The 19,888-nt window shown below is 45.1% G+C and overlaps 1 protein-coding gene across 1 annotated transcript in view; it reads left to right on the top strand.

Moving 5' to 3' along the window:
• The window catches only part of KCNJ6 (potassium inwardly rectifying channel subfamily J member 6), a 270,830-nt gene that overhangs the window by 75,022 nt on the left and 175,920 nt on the right, over nt 1-19,888 (top strand). Inside the window, exon 3 of the mRNA XM_046003617.1 lies at nt 8,535-8,586. Coding sequence (XP_045859573.1) covers nt 8,562-8,586 — 25 coding nt within the window. The 5' untranslated portion in view covers nt 8,535-8,561. The remainder of the gene's footprint in view (nt 1-8,534; nt 8,587-19,888) is intronic.

Below are 19,888 nucleotides of genomic sequence, written 5' to 3'. Positions count from 1 at the left end.
CTTGTCCTACATTTTATGATATTTCCAGGAGCTCTAGGAAAGGAGGAATGAGTCACTCATCCTATTCAAAGAAACCAGCCACACTGGGCATTCATGAAATGTTTCTGGGATGTTGGTTCTGGGAATCTAGAGGTTAGCCTACAGAATTTCAAGCAGGGGAGGACACAAACAGAGGTGGAGTTGAGGGAGTTCTGCAGCCATATGGCCCAGCAGTTTTCCTGCTGCTGTCCTTCAGCCTGTTCCTCTTGGCAAGGGAAGACCATGTATTCAACATACTTCCAAGAAGGCATCAGGGGAGGTGCTCTAAACCTCTTCTTCCCACCTAAGAGCTAATCCAGAAAGCATAGGTGAATTGAAGTAATTTAGTATAAGCACAGCATTGAATTTGATTTAATTTATTTCTATAAGATATCCTAATACCTCAGTTGCATTAAGGCCCTCCCTAGTCTAGTCTGGTCAAGATAGCCAGTGATTTCCTCATAAGGAACACAGCAGGGCAACCTATACAGATCTTAGAAAGGCTGTCTGGGTAAGGCAAGGGCGCCCCACCTGTTGCAAAGAGGGCTGTATCACCAAGGGCAACCTTCATGGTCCTCCTTCAAACAGTCCCTTCCAGACTTTTTACCCCAAACCAAGAAAACTTTAGATTACTGCAGGAGCCTTCCACTGAGTAAATCAAGGACAAATACTAACTTTCTACATGAAATTGTATCACACTCTAATGGGTGAGTTTTCAATTCTTCAAACCCCTCTATTGCTTGTCTTCCAGGAGCGAGTACGTACTACTTCCCCAAGGTATTCATGCAGGTTCAGACCTTGGCCCCCATCCTCCTTCCACAGCTTCAAACGCCACCCCATTCCCAGTCACAGTCTCCCTCTGTGACTGTGAATTTGAAGACCAGGCTTCCCTGGTCTTCAACTCAGCCTCACACCATGGCACCTGACACCATGGCCCTCCACAATGTACACTTTAATTTCAGAGTCAGTCCCCTACCGTACTTCTCATACTTGGCTGCAGTTCACCTGCTACCTTCCATTCCTCAGACACCCAAGTTCTCCACCTTTACTCATACTGTTTCTCCACCTAAAACACTCTGCCTTGTGTTTCCCTTTCCCTCATTATTCTTCCTTCCTTCTTGACACACTGAAGCTCTTCCTCTGTAAGTCTGCTCTGGTTCTTTGAGTTAGAACTTCCTTCTCTCCTATCTTTCTCTGATCTCTCTCTTTCCTCCTCTCCCCTCTGTTCTCTCCCATCCCACTCCTTTCTCTTCCTCTGCCCTCTTCCCTTTGATGTCCTATGGAAGTCCCTTAGTAGCTTCCCCTCAATACCATGTATTACAGCTATGTATGTGTCCATCTGAGCTCCCTGATTACGCTGGAAGCTCCCTGAAGGCAGGTAGAGAGACTTCTCTCCTGTTATATTTAGTTCCCACCTTGTGTAAATCAATAAATGTTTAAGTAATGGGTGAGCCTAGGAAGGATCTTGGACCTGGGTCCTTACCACACTGCCTCCTGCTCTAGCAGCCTTCATTTCCAGCCTATCACTAGTTCTTAGGATTGCAGGAGGTGGCATGGTGAAAAACACAGGTGCTAAATGAAGACTTCTTGTGCTTGACACCCAACTCTGCTCCTCTTCCAGCTGTGTGGCCTGGGGCAATTTGCTCAACCTCTCCATGCCTCAATCTTTCCATCAGCAAAATGAGAATGGCGGTATCTATTTCATAGGGTCACTGTGAGAATAAATGAGGTAGATGGTCCAGTAATGCACTTAACCATGCTGCAGTTATGTGAAATAAATGTTAGAGATTACTGTTTTTATTGCCCCAAGCCATACTTGCATGCTGACAAAAAGCTAATGTGTGATTCTTAAATCCTCTGCTTTTTATTTTTCAGCAGCAACTCAGGCAATATATATGGTACCATTTATAAGAACACTTATCTAATTGGCTATTTGAGGATGTGGCATTTTCCTTTTAAATCAGTCCTTAGGTGACCTACAATGGCATCATGTCAGGAAAGAGGAAGGGGGATGTTGAACTAGAGACCACAGTTGGCACGTTTATTGAGAACCCTAAAAGCGGGGTGTGAGATTGGAGGGCCTCGGCTTTAACTGGGAGGTGAGGTCCAGTTGAGGATACAAACTCATAAAATAACTTTACCATTTCCCACTTGATATAAATGTTCCTTTAAACAGTTGCAACTTGAAAAAAATCACAGTTTTCTGACGAATATAAGGACATATTTTAGAGAGATAAAAATATCCTAGATGTAAATATGACTGGTTTGAAATATATCAACTATGATGCGTTTTCCCAACGTCCATAAAAGCCCTGGATAGCAGAAAGCAAGGCGGGAGTGCTGCTCACATGCAGACCTCACTCAGCCCTGCCATCCCTGCCCTCTGTGCAAGGGAGCCCTTGGCATTTGCAGAAGAGCACTCCCTCTACCTTCTCCAAAAGCTTTGCATTCGTGACTCTCTCTCTCCCTCTCTCCACACCCCCATAAACACACACACGCACGTGCGCGCACACACACACATGCACACACACACTTCTTAGTCCTAGCTTAGAGCTACAGTCAGATTCAGTTATAATTGCCCTCATTAAAAACCACTCTGTTGTTTCAGACAGAAGTATATCTCTGGCATGGTCCCAGTAGAAAGCCACACACGTCTTAGCTGAAACAGAAATGTGGGTATAAATATCTCTCTCTCTCTCTCTTTCACACACACACACACACACACACACACACATAGACACACACACACACACCCCAAATTTTTGAGCTTTTATTTACATTCCCAGTATAGAAAGAACACAGTCAAACAATAAGAAAATGAAATACCCACTGTCCCTGAGGGTCTATATTCTACCTGAGGAGTCCGTATGATTTTAACAACCCACATAGAATTTCTTCCAGTGTGTGTGGGCATGTTTTGCTCAAACATGTCATCATGATTCCTGCAAACTTTAAAGATCTTATTTATTTATTTGACATAGAAAGATCACAAGTAAGCAGAGAGGCAGGCAGAGAGAGAAGCAGGCTCCCTACCGAGCAGAGAGCCCGATGCGGGACTCGATCCCAGGACCCTGAGATCATGACTTGAGCCAAAGGCAGTGGCTCAACCCACTGAGCCAAATGTTTCTGTTATACTATTAAATGTATGACCCCACAATTGTAAGTGGAATGGCTTCTAAAGCAAATGATTTCAGCTCTTCAAGGAGGAACTTTATCTTCTGGTGGAGGGTTCTGGAAATAGGGGTGTGAGGTGCATTGCCACAAGCCATTGAAATCATGAGTAGTCCCTGGGAGACAGGCAGGCTTGCAACTTCTTAGCCTCAGGGAAAAGTGCACTGATGTTTTTGGCACACATGCCAGAGGTCACTATTCATGCTCAAATAGCAAGAACAGGCTACAACCCTCGGTCCTCACATGGTAGCCAAAGGGAATGATGACGCACACAGACACTCACACACAGGCATATAACCCTTGAGTGGATTAACACACACTTCCTCATTGGTTACTCACAACAAGCCTGGGAATGAAGAAACACATACATACTACCTATCCCATCTTACAGATGAGCAAACTGCAGCTTCCAGAGGGTCAGAGTAACTGGCTAAGAAACGGCAAAGCCAAGTCAAACATCTTTCTAGACCTAGGCTCTTTCCTAGACTCCCCATCTTCTGTACTTCCCACTGACTTGCACTGTCTCAGAACAATGAATTTTCAGGCCACAGTAAGCTCTTTGCTTTAGAATAGTAAGATTCCTCTGTATTTCTGGTTTTCTTTTAATTCTACAAGGGGTAAACCTGTTGATTATATCAAATATCAAAACTCTTGCCTCCCAGGGGAAAGATATTTCTTAAGGAAAATTTTTGAAGTGAACACATCTGGGGTTTTTTTTTCCATCTTAAAATGTCACCAATACTCATAAGCATTTACATCCTCTTCACATAACGACTAGTCTTGGGAACACCTTAGCATACTTCTAACCAGATCAGAAAGAGAAGGTCCAGGAAACTAGCCTAAAATGTAAAATGACTTGCTCAAGACCACAGGGCTTTTTAGGAGCAGAGACTTCTGGTCTACCAAGCAGTGCCTCTCAGCTATGATGGTGGTACTGGTGGGGGCCTCCAGAGGAGGCTACTGGGAGGCAGGGCTTGACTTTCCCAAAGGTCCTGGACTCTCTTATCCCCATAACAAATGATGCAATGTGATACAAGGATGCATTTGAGCATGAAGTTGTGTAGAAATAAAACTCAGGAAACATAGTCAGAAGAGTAGGGGAAAACTGCAAAGGTTACTTTATAACCAGTGGAGTTCTTAAGGATAAATTTGGGAGCACAAGGAAGAAATAGAGTGTCCAGGCAGAGGGAATAGTGATTGCCACAGAAGTAACGTAGCTATAACTAGACTGTGAGTGTGTAAGACAGAACCATCCATCCATGTGGCCTTGGCTAAAAGACAACGATTACATATCTACTTGCTAGACAAGGACTTGAAGATCTCAACCTGGGAGTGCCTGGGTCAAGTCTGCATTTTAGATATATCCCCAGGGCTGTTTCACAATAAACCCTCAGTGTTGCAGGTGTGAAAGGAGGTAGGTGCAGAGGCAGATGGAAGTAACATTAATAATCTCTTTCAGAGACAGCAGCTAAGGGGGGTAAGATTTAAGATACATGAAATACTGGAAGCAAGGAAGAAAGAGAGGGATATGTGTTCTCAGACTTCTGGCTTAGGCACAATGTGGGTGGTGATCCTATAAACTGAAGACAGAGAATGGAGAAAGAAGGCCAGGTATGAGAGCTGGTGGAAGTCTGTGGGGGACAGAGTAGTGTTGAGCATGTTGATTTGGAGAATCCATTGAACATCTGGGTGGGGCCATTCAGTTCACAGCAAAGGTTCAGTGGAGAGGTCAGAACTGGGTATATAAGCTAGGAAGTCATCGGCCATTTGTGGAATCAGGGATATTTTTGTAGAATACAGAAAAGGCAAATCCGGAAAAACCTGACATGACACTAAGGATTGCCATTTGAGAAATCTTGTCTCAATATACCCACGGGTGGTGGGCCTGAACATTTCCAGAGGAGTAGAGGTTGTTGATAAAGGGAAGAGCCCAGCATGATGGAAATTACTCTCTGGGCAGGGGTTCCAATTTCCTCAACCGTATCACCATAGGGCCGGACTTGACAATATCCAAAAAGATCTCTTCCAGGTTTAATATGTTGTAATTATAAACCTCTCTCCACTATTGTAAATCTGGTAGCCAACATATTTACTCTGGAGGAAAAATCTTACCTTTAGAAAAGGAAGAAGATTTTCCCGAGACTGAGAGTGGAATATCAATGCTTTATTGGCTCTATGTGCCACGCGGTTGCAACTCTCAACTCTCTGATCATGAGGGAAGGACAGAAGGAATTTAAAGACATCCATCAGAAAGGAAGAATACCCAACCTTTGCATCAACATGGATGGGACTGGTGGAGATTATGCTGAGTGAAATAAGTCAAGCAGAGAAAGTCAATTATCATATGGTCTCACTTACTTGTGGAGCGTAAGGACTAACACAAGGACATTGGGAAAAGGAAAGGAAAAGTGAAGGGGGATAAATCAGAGGAGGAGATAAACCATGAGAGACTGTGGACTCTGAGAAACAAACTGAGGGTTTTAGAGGGGAGTGGGTGGGAACATGGGGGAGCCTGGTGGTGGGTATTAAGGAGGGCTCGTATTGCACGGAGCACTGGGTGTTATACATAAACAATGAATCTTGGAGCACTACATCAAAAAATAATGATGTATTGTATGGTGACTAAAATAACACAATACAAATTTTAAAAATAAAATGAAATAAAGGCATTTCACAGAATGACTGAACTACTTAAACAGAAATGATTTCTACAATAAGTTATGGTATAGATGAGTCAAACCGAGAGAGCTAAATTTAGAGTTTTTAAAGGCCCCTCCCCCATTGATGTCAGACGTTTCCACCTAACTATAGGGAAGAGAAAAACCCTGATACAGGCTGTATTTTATTTCTCAAGGACTAGGATATTCAACACATCTGAATAAAAGTAGCTGGAATGTCCACCCACTAGCAGGACTGGGGTACAAAAGTCGGCAGGGTCCTTGTATCCCAAAAGTAAAGTGGTGACACACATGGGAAGATGGCCAAAACTGACAAGGCCTTATAAGGACATAATGCCTGGAATCAGGGTGCCTATACTGTGGGGACCTTTACCACAAAAAAGGCCGTCAAGCTGAAGCGATCTGAGATCCAGGGTGAGGACCTACAAGCACGGAGACAGAGAATGAAGGAGAATCAGGCTAAGAGAGAGTTAGGCTAGGGCTTGAAGTGGAGAGTCAACACAGAGCCAGCAGAGACAGAATGAGGTTCCTACTGGTCAAGGATGAGTGTCATTAAGTCCTCATCATGGAGTTGCTTCTCTGCATGAATTGTCAGGAACTGCTAGAGTGGGCCCATTTTGAAGCAGCCTTAATGCCCACGCCCGTGAACCTGTGTTGCTGTGACAAGTCCCTTTCTGCCTGTTTTCATTGTCTCCGCTACATGGTGCTCTTAACCTCTCCATAATCATGCTATCTGTGCATCTCAATAGAACCAGATGGCAGGCTAACTGTGAAGGGTTGGATGCCACTGTGGGTAGGATGGTAGATCATAGGTCTTTCTGTTCTCAAGGGCATGTACCAGTTTAAGTAAGAGGCATCACACTAATTTCATTGCTATGAATACAGGGCTAGTGAAAATCAAGTGTATTCGTGATGTACAAAGTTGTTTGCTGACTCTCAAAGAGAGTCTTCTGGTTTGGGAATAGTGGTGCCAGAAGGATGAATAATCATTGTTAGCTGTGCTCCAATACCCAAGTCATGACACATCCTCTCTAGGGCTAGTTGAGCCACTGTGCCTTGCTTAACACTGTACCATGGCCACCGGGAATAAGAAATGCCACCTCTGGCTTCTAAGAACTAAAATATTGACGCCAGAGGCGCTGCAGCATGACCACAGGCAGCCAGGAGTCAATGCCACACGTTTCCATGGACAGAATGCTACAGTTGTTGTTCATCAACAAAAGGTCAGAAGAGGAATAATGACAAGAAACTATTTTTTGCCTATTGGTTTGACCAAGATTGAAGGGGAAGAAGTTCTCGTGCCACTGGCAAGTTGGCAAGAATGTAAGGAAATAAACACCTTTATACACTGTCAGATCCAATCTCTGCGGGGGGAACCATTGAGTAATATATGTCAAAATTCTTAATATTCACACTTTTTGATCAATCTTAACCCTAAGATTTGTCCTCAGTACTTAACAGGACAAGGGCACCAAGATGAGTTCAAGGAGGCTCATCACAGCATTTTTATAAAATAGTGGAAAATCATAAGTGAATTAAATGGAACTGGCTGAAGAAATTATGGTGCATTTACCCATGATGAATGCTATGCAGTCACTTAAAAATGATGGTGTATTCTACCTTAATTGACATAGAAAGAGTGTGACACGATGTTAAATAAGAGAGTAGCTGGCAACATTGCACATAGAGTATAGATACACTTATAAAAAAGGAATTATAGTTCCATACCCATATGTATTCACAAGTACAGAAATGGGAATGAAAAGCATTCACCAAAACGTAACAGGGGTGTCCTCTGGCAGTCGGGGAGAGAACTGTACGTTCTGATTTATAATTTTTCAATATTTTTGGAGTTTTTAAATGATGAGCATATATTAGTTTCATAATCAGAAAAAGAATAAGGTTGCAGAAAAGTAAAATAACAGTGGCCAGTGTTTTGGTTACTGAACATGTTAAGAACCCAAGGAAATCAAAGAAATACGAAGAAACTGAAGAGAGCTTTTCAGGAGAAGTGACCATTATTCTTAACAGAATAAAGTAATAAAGTAATTTTTTAATTAGGACAGATCTAATTTATATATGTATCACTCTGGCTCTCAAACTCAGTGGGTAATAACCTATATCCCAGCTGAAACAAAATGTTTTCAGCCCAAAATAGGTAAGGTTATAAACCCACTAAAACTGATAACTTTCAAAAGACACCAGGAATTCAAAAAAAGTAAGACAAAGGAAAATGTATAAAATCTACTTAGCTTTTAGGGAAAAAAGAAATCAAATGATGACAAAAATATCAGCTCCAAAAATACCAAAAAGCTTCAACAGGAGAAAATAGAAAGCAAAGATTGGCATATGGATGTCAAGATTCTAGTGTCAGAGAGGTTTTGAAAATTGGTCGTGCGTCACCAATTATATATATCCAAGATCAGTGTGACAGATACTCCCTTCCAAGAGCAATAGCAAGTTTTTTTTAATGCCCTAAAAATCTCTTTGCAGTGACTGACTGATCGTGTAGCCATAATATAAGATTTTTAAATTCAGTTCATGATTGGTGACCAAACTCTAATGTCGGAAAAAGAAAGGGAAGAGGTAAAGTTGTATTAAAGCCACTGTGTCTATTCCCATATCAGAGGTATCTTACACATAAATGTCTTTTCTTCTCATCTCCAGAAAAAGCACAAAGAAGAAACCGCAGCAATGGCCAGGTTGACAGAATCCATGAGTGAGTAACTTGAAATTTATTTTTTTAACTTGAAATTTATTCTTTATTTTTGGTTTTTAATGGGAAAACATAAAATCATGCAAAAAAAATCCCTTTCTTCATGACTATCTCTCTCTCTCTCATCTATTCTTGTGATCACCAAGGCTTATTTTACATATATTATATTGTGTTGATGTTACAATATGCATTACTTGAAATTCGCCTTGTCTGGAGTTGAACTCTGTGCTGAAATTGTTAATGTATGGGGTTTTATTTGTAGGTCTGTGTTGAGGATTGGGACCCATAATAATTCCAATCTGGGGGCGCCTGGGTGGCTCAGTGGGTTAAAGCCTCTGCCTTCGGCTCAGGTCATGATCCCAGGGTCCTGGAATCGAGCCCCGCATCGGGCTCTCTGCTCCGCGGGGAGCCTGCTTCCTCCTCTCTCTCTGCCTGCCTCTCTGCCTAGTTGTGATTTCTCTGTCAAATAAATAAAATATTAAAAAATAATAATAATAATTCCAATCTGACTCTTAAGAGGTTTAGTTAAAGCAGATATTTCATAGGCCGGGTAACCTAAAGAGAAGAAAGAAATGTTTGTCACTGTTAAACCTTTCAGGTGTACTTCAGAATTTTAGGATACAACAATTTAAAAATGGAGTGTTTGATGTGGAAGTAACTGGTAATGATTCAGGTTTGGAATGATCAGTGGCATAATGCTCTAAGCTGTTCAGTTAAATAAACAGGACACACAACACATTTTTAAGAGGAAAGAAGAATTAATTATAATAAATCCTCCTGCAAAATGAAAAATATAGTTCCATGCATTGAAGTTTGAATATTAAAGACCATGTGGATATGAAATGCACAGACAATGCAGTTTCCTGGTGATACAATTCATATCTGAAGTTACAAGGGAAGCTTGCAGACATTTCTCCGTCATCATTCAGTCCATGAACACCTTATTAAATTTGACCTGCATAGTTAACCATTAACCCTGCCCACATTTAACTGGGCCCCTGCTTACTCCTTCTGCTATTCCTCAAATCATGAGACTATTAAAATAGAAGTGTTCTTCTGTAGTATACTGAATGAATCCCCCCAAAATCTGCCCCCTTCAAGAAAAAAATAATGTTAAAAAGATCTTACGTTGCATATCTTTAATTCCTGGCCCAAAACCATGCATGGTTTCATTTATCTTGAACGCTAATTTTAACCATACAAATGGTGATTCCAGGGGCTGCACCACCGCCCCACAATGTACAAGCCTTTCTTCCAAACATTTCTGTATCAATCCAGCCCTATCTCTGACCCCACTCTTCTTCCTACCTCAAGTCTTGCAGACTGCAACATTTCAAAGTATTTGTGACTTGGTTTGAAGGACACTAAACTGGTTCCCTGTAAGGAAAAGGACCTTAAGTCATGGGATGTGCTCTCCTCTCAGACTGGTCACCTCAGTACCAGCACAAAACTGACAAACCTGTGCTGCCAAACTATGCAGTGGGACCGTGGACAGCACCCATTTATTCACAATCCATGGCACATTCTCAGATTTAGCTCTAATCTCCAAGTCTAAAGTCACCAGAACAAAAGACCCTCACAGATTCTCCCAACACTAGAAGGATGAGTGGCCTGGAACGCAGCATCACGGCCAATGAATGGAGTCTTCAGTGTGGGAGAAGGTTGAACTGCATGGTGTTGCATGTGAGTTGGGATGCTAACAGTTTTCACAATGAGGTCCATGTTAGAAATGGATGTTCTAGTTCAGTGAACTTTTCAACTCTTCTAACTGAATTGTAAAACATTAAGGGCACTATAAGAGTCAATATTTTCGACATGGTCAGTATTTCTGATAAAGGTGCTGATTTGTTGAGTTCCAGTTTCAAGTTTACCTCTGCAATAATTTTAATGACTTTGACCTATGAATCTATTGGCTTAAGAGAATTCTGTAAAAATTGAATTCTAAACCCTTGGGTAGGTGAAATGGTGGAACCATTCTTCTAATTTGCTTTGTCTTTATGAAAAAGATTACATGAGTATGTTCAATGCACAAGGAAATTTAGAGAGTGAAAACAGATCTTAGAATCCTACTCAACATTCCAGTTTACTGACCCTTACAAAGGTAAAGAACACAATTATAAAAAATACCTAATTCTTGTAGGCACCTGCTATGAAAGTTAATCATGCAGTCACCACTAATAAACATTTCATCAAAACTAAACTCATTAATAATGTTACAAACAGCTATACGTTGATGGTACATAGGAAATTTACAAGGAAGTAAATACATAATTACAAGTAGGGAGATTCTATCAGTGGGCTAAGCAAAGAATTAGCATGCAATTACGACACAATAAGTTTGGTGGGAACATCAAATCCATGGCCACTGGGGGAAAGAGACATAAACAGAACCACAAATGCCTAGGACACAACGCTCTGAATGGTTTTCCGGAGTCAGTAAACACTTTGCTTGTTAATCTGCCAAGCAAAAGCCATCTGGTTACTAGAACATCTCTATGTTTAACCAGAATCAGATGGAGATTCTTCTCCTATCACCATGGGGGGCCAAATGCGATCAATGGGTATGCAAGTACCACGATGGGGATATGGTATCTTCTCCATCTTCTAGACCAGGGATAAGGAGTATTTTTTTCTATGTGCCATTAATCACCACCTCAAAAAAAAAAAAAATCTATGTTCATCTACCAATTCTTTCAAAGGGCAAGCAGAAGACACAAAAATGTTAGCAGATTTTTAAATGTTTAATAAAAGGAAAATTGATTTCATCAAAGCAAGATAACTTTTCAAAATAGTTTCATGCCACATTGTTAAAATGAGGAGGGGCATGAAAAAGGAAGAAAAAAAAACAGAAAGGAAAAAAAATGGATGTGGAGGAAGAGATAGACAGTAAAAGTAGACCTGAGAAAAATACAAGGGGAAAAGTATCTATGAGAAAGACCCAGAGAAGGAGCTGTTAAAAAGGAAAGGCACCAAATCACGAGGAGCAAAAGGAGACAAGTAAGCAGAAAGGGCAGCAGGTGAGGAGAGGTGTTCACAGAGACAGGCTTAGTGGGGTCTCAAATTAGTGGACCGCACACTTGCATTGACCAGTGGTGGGCTTTCAACCTTTCAAAGCTATTAATTTTTTATCACTGCCAGTTGACATTTTAGGCTCTGTCTGCATCTTGGAAACGGATATATTCATACTGACACCACCAGAAACCCAGTTCCAAACAGTGCAAACAAAACGCACTTTAGAAGAAATTACTCTGAGCTTGCCCATCAGTGACCAGCAGTTTACTACCCCAGGCACTAATTGAAACCGAGCTGAGCCGACCAGTGGAGACTGACAACCTTGTCTATAAGTCAGCATCTGGTGACCCAAACAAGGAAACCGCATGCTGCACTGTGCTGCCGGTAGAGGTGTGGTTGGGGAGGGCAGGGCCTGTCCTGGTCACTGGGATCTAGGTCAGCAGTGACAGTTTGGAAATGTCCAAAGGCGTGCACCTGGCCTGAGGGTTCCAGAATCTTGGTCTGCATGAGGCACCTCTGTGGGTTGTGCTTACATAAGTTTCTGTAGATAATTCACTTCATGGTCAGTGCATGCTCATGCATCATCCCCACACCTCCAGCTCCAGTAAACATGTCAAACACAGCATGGGGAGTCTCACCACATGGGCCATTTCATAATGTGGATTATAACCAAGTATCCATCTTGTGCATGGTGATGGGGTTGCAAGGATGGAACAGGTAGGGACGCTGGCCCTGTTGCCTTCCCCCCGGGGCCCCCGACCTGGCACTCTGCTGGCACCCCACTCCCACCTCCTTCCCGGAAGCAACAGCCTGTCAATGCATTAGCAAATGGTGCCCAGGGCCAGCTGTGTCTCACTCCAAATGCTAACATGGGTTGACTTCCTCGGCTTCCTGTTGACACCTGCCCACCTCTCTCAGCACATGTTCCCTAAGCATTTCCTCTGCCAGCCGTGGGATCCTTTCCGGTCTTCCCCAGGAGCCATCCCACTGGGCTCAACCCACCCTCCCCGCCCCGTTGTTTCTATGGTTATCACAACCATCACACACCTGCACAGGAAAGACAAGAGCTGCTCATTTCCATTTTCAGATACACAGCCGAGTGCCAACTATGCCCTGAGTAGCTCCAGGGAGGTCCCTCCCAGCGTGGGCAGAGACAAGTGGGCTGTGGTTCCTCCCACTGCCCATAAACAGAGCCAGGAACCTGTTTTGTAGGTGCTTAGAGGTTTTCGCTGTCTGCATTAATGCAGAGGGAATTCCTCCTGTGATGAAAGAAACAGCTCAGATTTAGCCCAGATTTGAAATTGTTTAGTGTCAAAAGAAATGAAGAGTGAGAACCAGCTACAATCACTGCACATGAAATTAGCTCCATTCAAGCGCAGTGTTTTTTTAATCATTTATTCCCTCCTTACGGAGATGCTATCATAACCCTGGCATTGTGGTAAGGTGTGGAAAGACCAAAAAACAGGGTCCCTGCCTACACCATGTGTGGCATTTGGGGGAGGCAGGAAACTCACAGCTGCCATACAGAGCAGGACGTCCTGGCAGAGGCTGCTGGACGAACATTGCCATTTGGAGGCAGATGCCCAGCAAAGATCCCCCTCCAAGGACTTCCAAAAAGGTGCCCAAAGGGTGTGCAGATGCCACCAGGCAGCCGGTGGGCATGTCAGTGCCAGGACCTGCTCCCAGCACCGGGAAGGACAGAGGTGTGAGGTGGTGGCCAGTGGGGGGAAGAGCAAAGTGTCGATGTGGCCTCAGCAAGAAGCTGGGGCAGGGACACAGCAGACGGCTGGGCACGTGAACCAGTCAGACGGTGAACAAGGGTGCAGCTTGGGTTTCTCCTGTGGGGGAGGGGCAGCACTTAAGATTTTTAAGCAGATCAACCTTTTAGAAAGATTGCCAAAGACCTCACTGCGTGCACTTCTGATCCGGGCAAAGGCAGACAGAGGCAACCAGGAACTGGGACCGCAGACGAGGGCAGACCAGAATGTGTGAAAGAGGCAGTGATTGATGTGACGGAGAGGAGAAGGAGGGATGTGGGGATGCAGCACAGGCTTTGAACTTTGGGAAGGGAACAGGTGGAAGCTTCCAGGAGCCCCTGGTGCTGGAAATGCCCACAGGAGAAGGAGTGATTTGAGGTGTTGATGATGCAATGGGTTCAAATTTGAAGGTACTGAGCTGAGGAGATGTACCCTAGTAGGGCACAGGCTCCACCTGTTCGGAGTTTCTTTGTCAACATGGTCAGTGTGCCTGTAGGAAAGGTGTCCCCTCTCTCAGGGGTGCAAATGGGCAGCCGTGAACATGTTGGGAGTGACCAGGATTTCTGCCACCTAACACACACACCTGCACACACCTACACACACCCAAATGTGCCCACGTGAATTTATTGCTCCTCCGTGTCACATGCCCACACTGGTCAGACATGCACTGGGCACTTCAGGATCACCCGAAGGTTTTATCTTCTCTCATGGCTTCAGGGTCACCGCTATGATAGTGAGAACATGGCATATCAACACTACACCTTAGAATTCCACCCAGACGTGACAAATGTCACTTCTACTCTCATTGCATTAGCCACAAGCCAACACCACACCCAACCTCCAAGATGGAAGGGGTGCTTGGAGGGAGGATGTAAGGCCAGCTCTAACCAAGGATGGAGTGGCTGAATGAAATGTATGGTGGAAATGTTGAGAAGCCAGAATGAGAGGCAGGGAGACAACTCACTGCCAAGCAAAGGCAGGGGACCACCATCACCCTACAGTCATGGGGATGGAAGGCGGTGGCATCTGGGAGCTACACAGGAGATGGGATTGTTGCCAGAGGTTCCTTCCTCCTGAGGCCTAGAAGAGAAATAGAAATATCCTGAAGAAGTATCTTTGAAAAGGAAATGTGGATGGGAACAGCCAAGACAGAGAATCCAGGAAAGCAGGTATCGGAATTTTCCTTGAAAGTCTCTTTGTGACTTGGTTCCAGGGTTCCAAAGAGAGGGAGAATGGAAGCATGATCCTCTTTCGTGTTCAGCCCATGTGGCCTGTCCTGCTTGCTGGGATATCATAAGCCACCATGGAGAAAGCGCCCACCCACCCTCTCAGATGCGTCATTTCCAGTGCCCCAGGCTAGACCCTCTTGGGCAGGGTGTAGGATTTTAGCACAATGTAGCACAGTTCTGCAACCCCCTACCCCATGGGAAGGGACCAAAGTTACAGGTCCAGGCAGACACGGCCCTCAGGCTTGGCCTCCACTCATGGCCGGCCCAGACCTCGCAGCAGGACTGGGAGTCAGGGGCCGTGGAGGACAGTTCAGGTGGGGCAGACCTGTTCTTGTATGAAGTCACTGGGATGCTAAATGCCACTTTATCCTCAGAGACTAAAGCTCCACGGGATCCACCAGATAGTGCTTTTTAAGGCATACCTTCTCCTTTCCAATAAAACTCAGACACTTCAAGATCTGTCCCTGAAGCTCACACTCACACAGGAAGTCATAGCATCATCTCACAAGGGACCAACTTAAAGTCCAGCTCATTGTTCCTGACTCCTCAGTCCTGCCATTACACAGTCTATATCACGCTTCTTTACTTCATTCTCTAAATGAGCTCCTCAGTGAAAGCCAGTGAGTAAAGCATAGCTGCCTCTCTTACCAAGGCAAAGGGTCTTTCTAGCAGGGAAGTTTCGGGTCTTTGTAAAGCCCCCAGCACTCTGCCTCCATCAATCCTCTCTAGCACGGTGCCTTCAGCCCTTCCTGGCTGCCTTGCCCTTCTCCCTCTTCCCATCTGCCTTCCTCTGTGACAGAGGGTGTGTGTCACTGTGACCATTTAGTATCTCCTCTCGACTCTCCTCCGGTAGTTCCCCAGCTCCCCTCCTTTCATACCTCCCAGCCTCCTGGGTAGATAGGAAACCAGCCTCCACCCCTCCTGCAGGCGCACGGATGCTGAGGAGCTACAGGCTGGGTGTGAGCCGGCACTCACGCTGACCGCAGCAGCCCTTGCTGTATGTACTAAGCCACTCAACCATGTACTTCTGGGAGTAGGTTCTGGAAGCCCAGCCTAGAAGCCGGTTCTCTCATTCTCCCTTAACCCTGGGAGCTATATCCTATCCCTAAACAACTCACCCAGTCACACTCACCAGATTGGCTTTGACATCTCGACTAGTAACTCGGACTGATATAGGCTGACCTATATGAGGGGAAGGAGCCACAAGGGTGGACGCCAAGAGGGCCCAGCTCCAAGGGGAGCAGAATGTAGATCTTTGCAGAAGTTTGGCTTGCACATTCAGTCTCCAGGCAATATACCATCTCAGTCCCACCACTAGGCAGAAAAACTTCCTTTGATCCAAAGCAGAAGACAGTCAGCAGGCGTTTCCCTGTCTGTGTTCCTCGGAAAAGCTGTTATTTTTTTTTTCCACTATGAGGCACGTGCTTGTCCTTACTGGAAAGCATCTTTCAAATTCAAGGATAATTGCTCTCTAGCTGAGATCAGGGGCGTGTTCAGTGGAATCAGAGCTCCTAGCTCAGAAGCCTGAGGGCCAGGAATGGACTTTAGTCCTCCTTCTGCTTAGCAGCCTGAGCCTGGTCTCCATGGGGGTGGGTTCTTGGCCACCCGTCCTCCCCTTCCCTGTCCCCTAAGGTGGGACTTCTTGCTCCTGTGATCTCCATCTGCCTCTCACTGCAGAGCCTGCCTCCAACAATCAGCTCCTCCCTTGCCATCCCCGGAACAGCCTGTCCTGGAACAGCCTGTAATTTAAAGGATTTCACTGGTGGAAACACACAGCAATGTTCAAAATGGCAAAGTGAGTAAATTTCAGCATAGGGTGCCCGACATTTGTACAAGTTATTACTGGTCTTGGTGCCAGTGGAAATGAGGCTAGACCTGTTTTCTCAAGCTTATTTCCATCCAAGATCTCAGAGGTCGCTTTGACCCCCATCTTCTGATGAATGTCAGACTTGGTCACCAAGAAACTCTTCTCTGACCCCTGTGCCTCCTTTCTGGCACCAGGAACACTGTGGCTGGGGTTTCTCAACTTGGGCACCATTCACATTTGGAGCTGGGTAATTCTTTGTTGTGAGGTTTTGTGCATGGTGGGGTGTCTAAGAGCACCTTTACCTCAACTCACCAGACGCCAGTAGCACCTTCCCCCGGTTGTGACAGCTAGTGTCTTCAGACATTCCCTGATTTGGCCTGGGGAGAGGCTGGGTGGGAATCACTGTTCTAGGGAAAAGCAGGAGGAAGGTGAAACAGATGCTAATTACTTTTCTTCCGCAGCAATGGTGGGATTTGCTAGTGGACCGCAGACCCTCCTGAGACTTTGGTCTCCAGTGTCCATCCATGCCCCAGCTTCCGACCACTACTTGGTTAATGCAGGAATGGTCAACCTGAGCCACTCCTGGAGGCCACCAAGAGAGTCTATCTGCCTTGACTGCCTGACTTTGGGGACAACCAAGCCATTTGTATTTCTATTTTATTGATGATGCAATTGAGTCTCAGAAAGATGGAGTGATTTTTCCACTAGTGTTCAAGAAGAGAGCAGGAAATACCACAGCTCTTGGGACTGGCAGAAACTGGAGGGGTGGAAAGTGGGCATGGGAGGAGGTGGAGACCTGAGCTCTTCTGGAGACTACCAGGGGTGTCCTTCTTTCCAAACAGCAGTTTTTAGGACCTTCCCCTGGACTCTCTCAATAATGATTTTTTTCCCTCACTTTGTCCTTCCAAGCCATTGGTGGTGGAAAGCCCAGCTCTGGAGCAGCCACATCCTCTCTGACCTTCTTCACTGGTTTCCATTTGTCCCCATCTCAGGGGTACCAGTGTCATTGGCGTTTCACTGGAGTGGCTTCCTCCCTTGTTTAGGATCACGAGGACTTTGTTCCTTTTACAGAAGGTAATCACACGCAAGGCAGATGTTGGAGGCATGAGTCACCATGGCAACTTGGAGTCAGCTGCCCAAGCCAGGCTGCTATCACCATCCACTGCAGCCACAAGCAACCAAAACTCTCTACCTCCGTCTTCTCTTCCAATTCACACATGCCGCAGCAACAGGCTGTGCTCCTCAGGCCCTCTTCGCCCAGCCAGTCGGGTGCTCAGATGACATCCCAGAGCTATGGAAGAAGAGCCATGGCTCCCACTCAAGACCCAAGGGCTGAGCTACTGGCCCAAGATGGGGACCCAGATCCCATAGGGAACGGGAAACACACCCACCCCCACTTGCCTTTGCTCCAGCCCAAAGTAAAAAAGTAAACAAATACATTTTTAAAATCTCTTCCCTCACACTTCCTCCCTCGCCTCCCTGCCTCCCACCAAATGCCACCCCGTCTCACTGTCCTTCCCCTCCCTCCTCCCACATGCTGCCACCTGGCTCCAAGAGCCTGCTCCAGCCTCCCACCACCTGCCACCAGCTCATGATCCTTCCCTCCCCCCTCCCACCACTCCCCATTCTTTCCCCCACCCCCCACATCAACTGCTCTGCTAACAACAGGTCTCATCAAGGAAGACAGAGGGGGAATGAAAGGATGTGTCTCCCCAGGGCTGGGTCACCCCAAGGCAGGCTGTGGGGTTGGATGTTAGGGTCCCAAGCTTTTCTCACAGGCTGCTAAGCAAAGGGTGCCCTGCCCAGAGATGTGGCCATGAGGAAGGCTGGAATGTAAGGGACAGATGCCCAACAGGGCAAGCAATAATGGGCAACCCAGAGTAGGAAAATGTGAGTGTGGGGGGGGGAGGGTGGGGGTGGTCTGTGCATGTTTTCATTTCAGGTAGCCTGAGATAAGGCACAGGATATGTGAGTGAGCATATAATAGGAGGGAGTGGTGGAGAATAGTGAATTCTAAAGGCTCCAGCTTGAAAACAGAGCACCAGGACTGGGGAGGGGACCCTGCCCATGACAAGTGCACAGTGTTTTCTCACACCCGGATCGATGTGATCTCTTGGGCAAAGGAATTTGCTTTTTACCTTGTGCAGCCCTTTTTGCTTCATTGATATTCCCAGGGAAGGGAACCAGACTGGTCCCCTCTGCAGGTCTACTCTCCTTCCCACTTTCAGCCGTGCTCTCCCTCCTGATGACAAGCTGGGACAGGCTGTGGGCTCACCACTTCCCACTGCCTCCCTGAATTTGCCTGGGGAGGGGAGGCAGGCAAGGGAAGCACCTGGCTTCTGGCACTGGGGAAGACTAAAATCAGGTGAAGGTGGGTGGCACCTAGTGAGAGCAAGTCACTTCCCAGACCTCACCAAGTCTTGGCTTCACCAAGAGGAAAGAGCTAAGGGAGTCAGCAGTAAAAACATTGCTGCCTACATTTCTCATGTGCTTTTCTGCTTTGATTTAATCTCCCTCACAAGATATTAAATTTCAGACACAAAGGCTTTAAAAGGAGGGAGGTATCTTGATTTTAAATATTGACTCAGAGAATTGCTTTGCAGCCCAGAACTGCATTTATAAAGGTTTCTACACAATTAGCAAACATCCCTGACATGCATGCGGGGTCCCAAAGAGAGGTCTGTCCGCCATTGTGATCCCTGGTACTGCTGAGTCTGGCTGCACCACATCCTAGTCATGAACCCACTGGCATATTGTCCATTCTTCTCTGCAACTGAGCACAGCAACCGCCCAGCACTGCTTTAATAATGTGCATAGAATTAGAACTATGTGTGTGTGTGTGTGTGTGTGTGTGTGTACACACACACAAACTAATATGTGTATTTATGGACATAATATATTATGTATATATATATATGTATATATATAAATATATTACATAATGTCTATAAATAATTGCATCTAAATATGAATCCACATGTGTAAGTTAATAGGTACATTGAAAGTTTACATATATGTAGAATATATGTTCTTATACTGAAAGCTAACCTAAAAGCATTTAACACAGCAGTCGTCCCACAAAAGGTACTATTATCGATGCACCTCATTTTACTCTTCTCTAGCTGCTATAAGTATATTTATATTGTCCATTTTCATCACCTTGTACTATATCCAAGTCTCTTAAAAAACGAAGGGTTATGACACAGCTCTATGATTTTATAAATTGGCATTAGGTACTAAAAATTTCTTGTTGGATGATTTGGACTACTTGGAGGGTGTTAATGTGTGGTGTTTGTTACCTGTGTGACGTCTGTGCCCAACACGTGACCTCATGAGAGTCTCCTTATGGGCTTCGTTGCCATACATAGGTACTCTTTTCAACTCAATCTACGGACTCTTCCCTCCCATTATCATCTGGCACAGATGTGATATTGATGGTGTCTGCTCCCTGGACTCATACAGTCCAGATCTCAAATTTAAGAGAGAGAAAACTCACTTTT

This window comes from Meles meles, chromosome 4, assembly GCF_922984935.1.
Source record: "Meles meles chromosome 4, mMelMel3.1 paternal haplotype, whole genome shotgun sequence".
In the NCBI taxonomy this organism is placed as follows: domain Eukaryota; kingdom Metazoa; phylum Chordata; class Mammalia; order Carnivora; family Mustelidae; genus Meles; species Meles meles.
The sequence above is the reverse complement of the archived record's forward strand: the minus strand, read 5'-3'. Positions and strand labels throughout refer to the sequence as shown.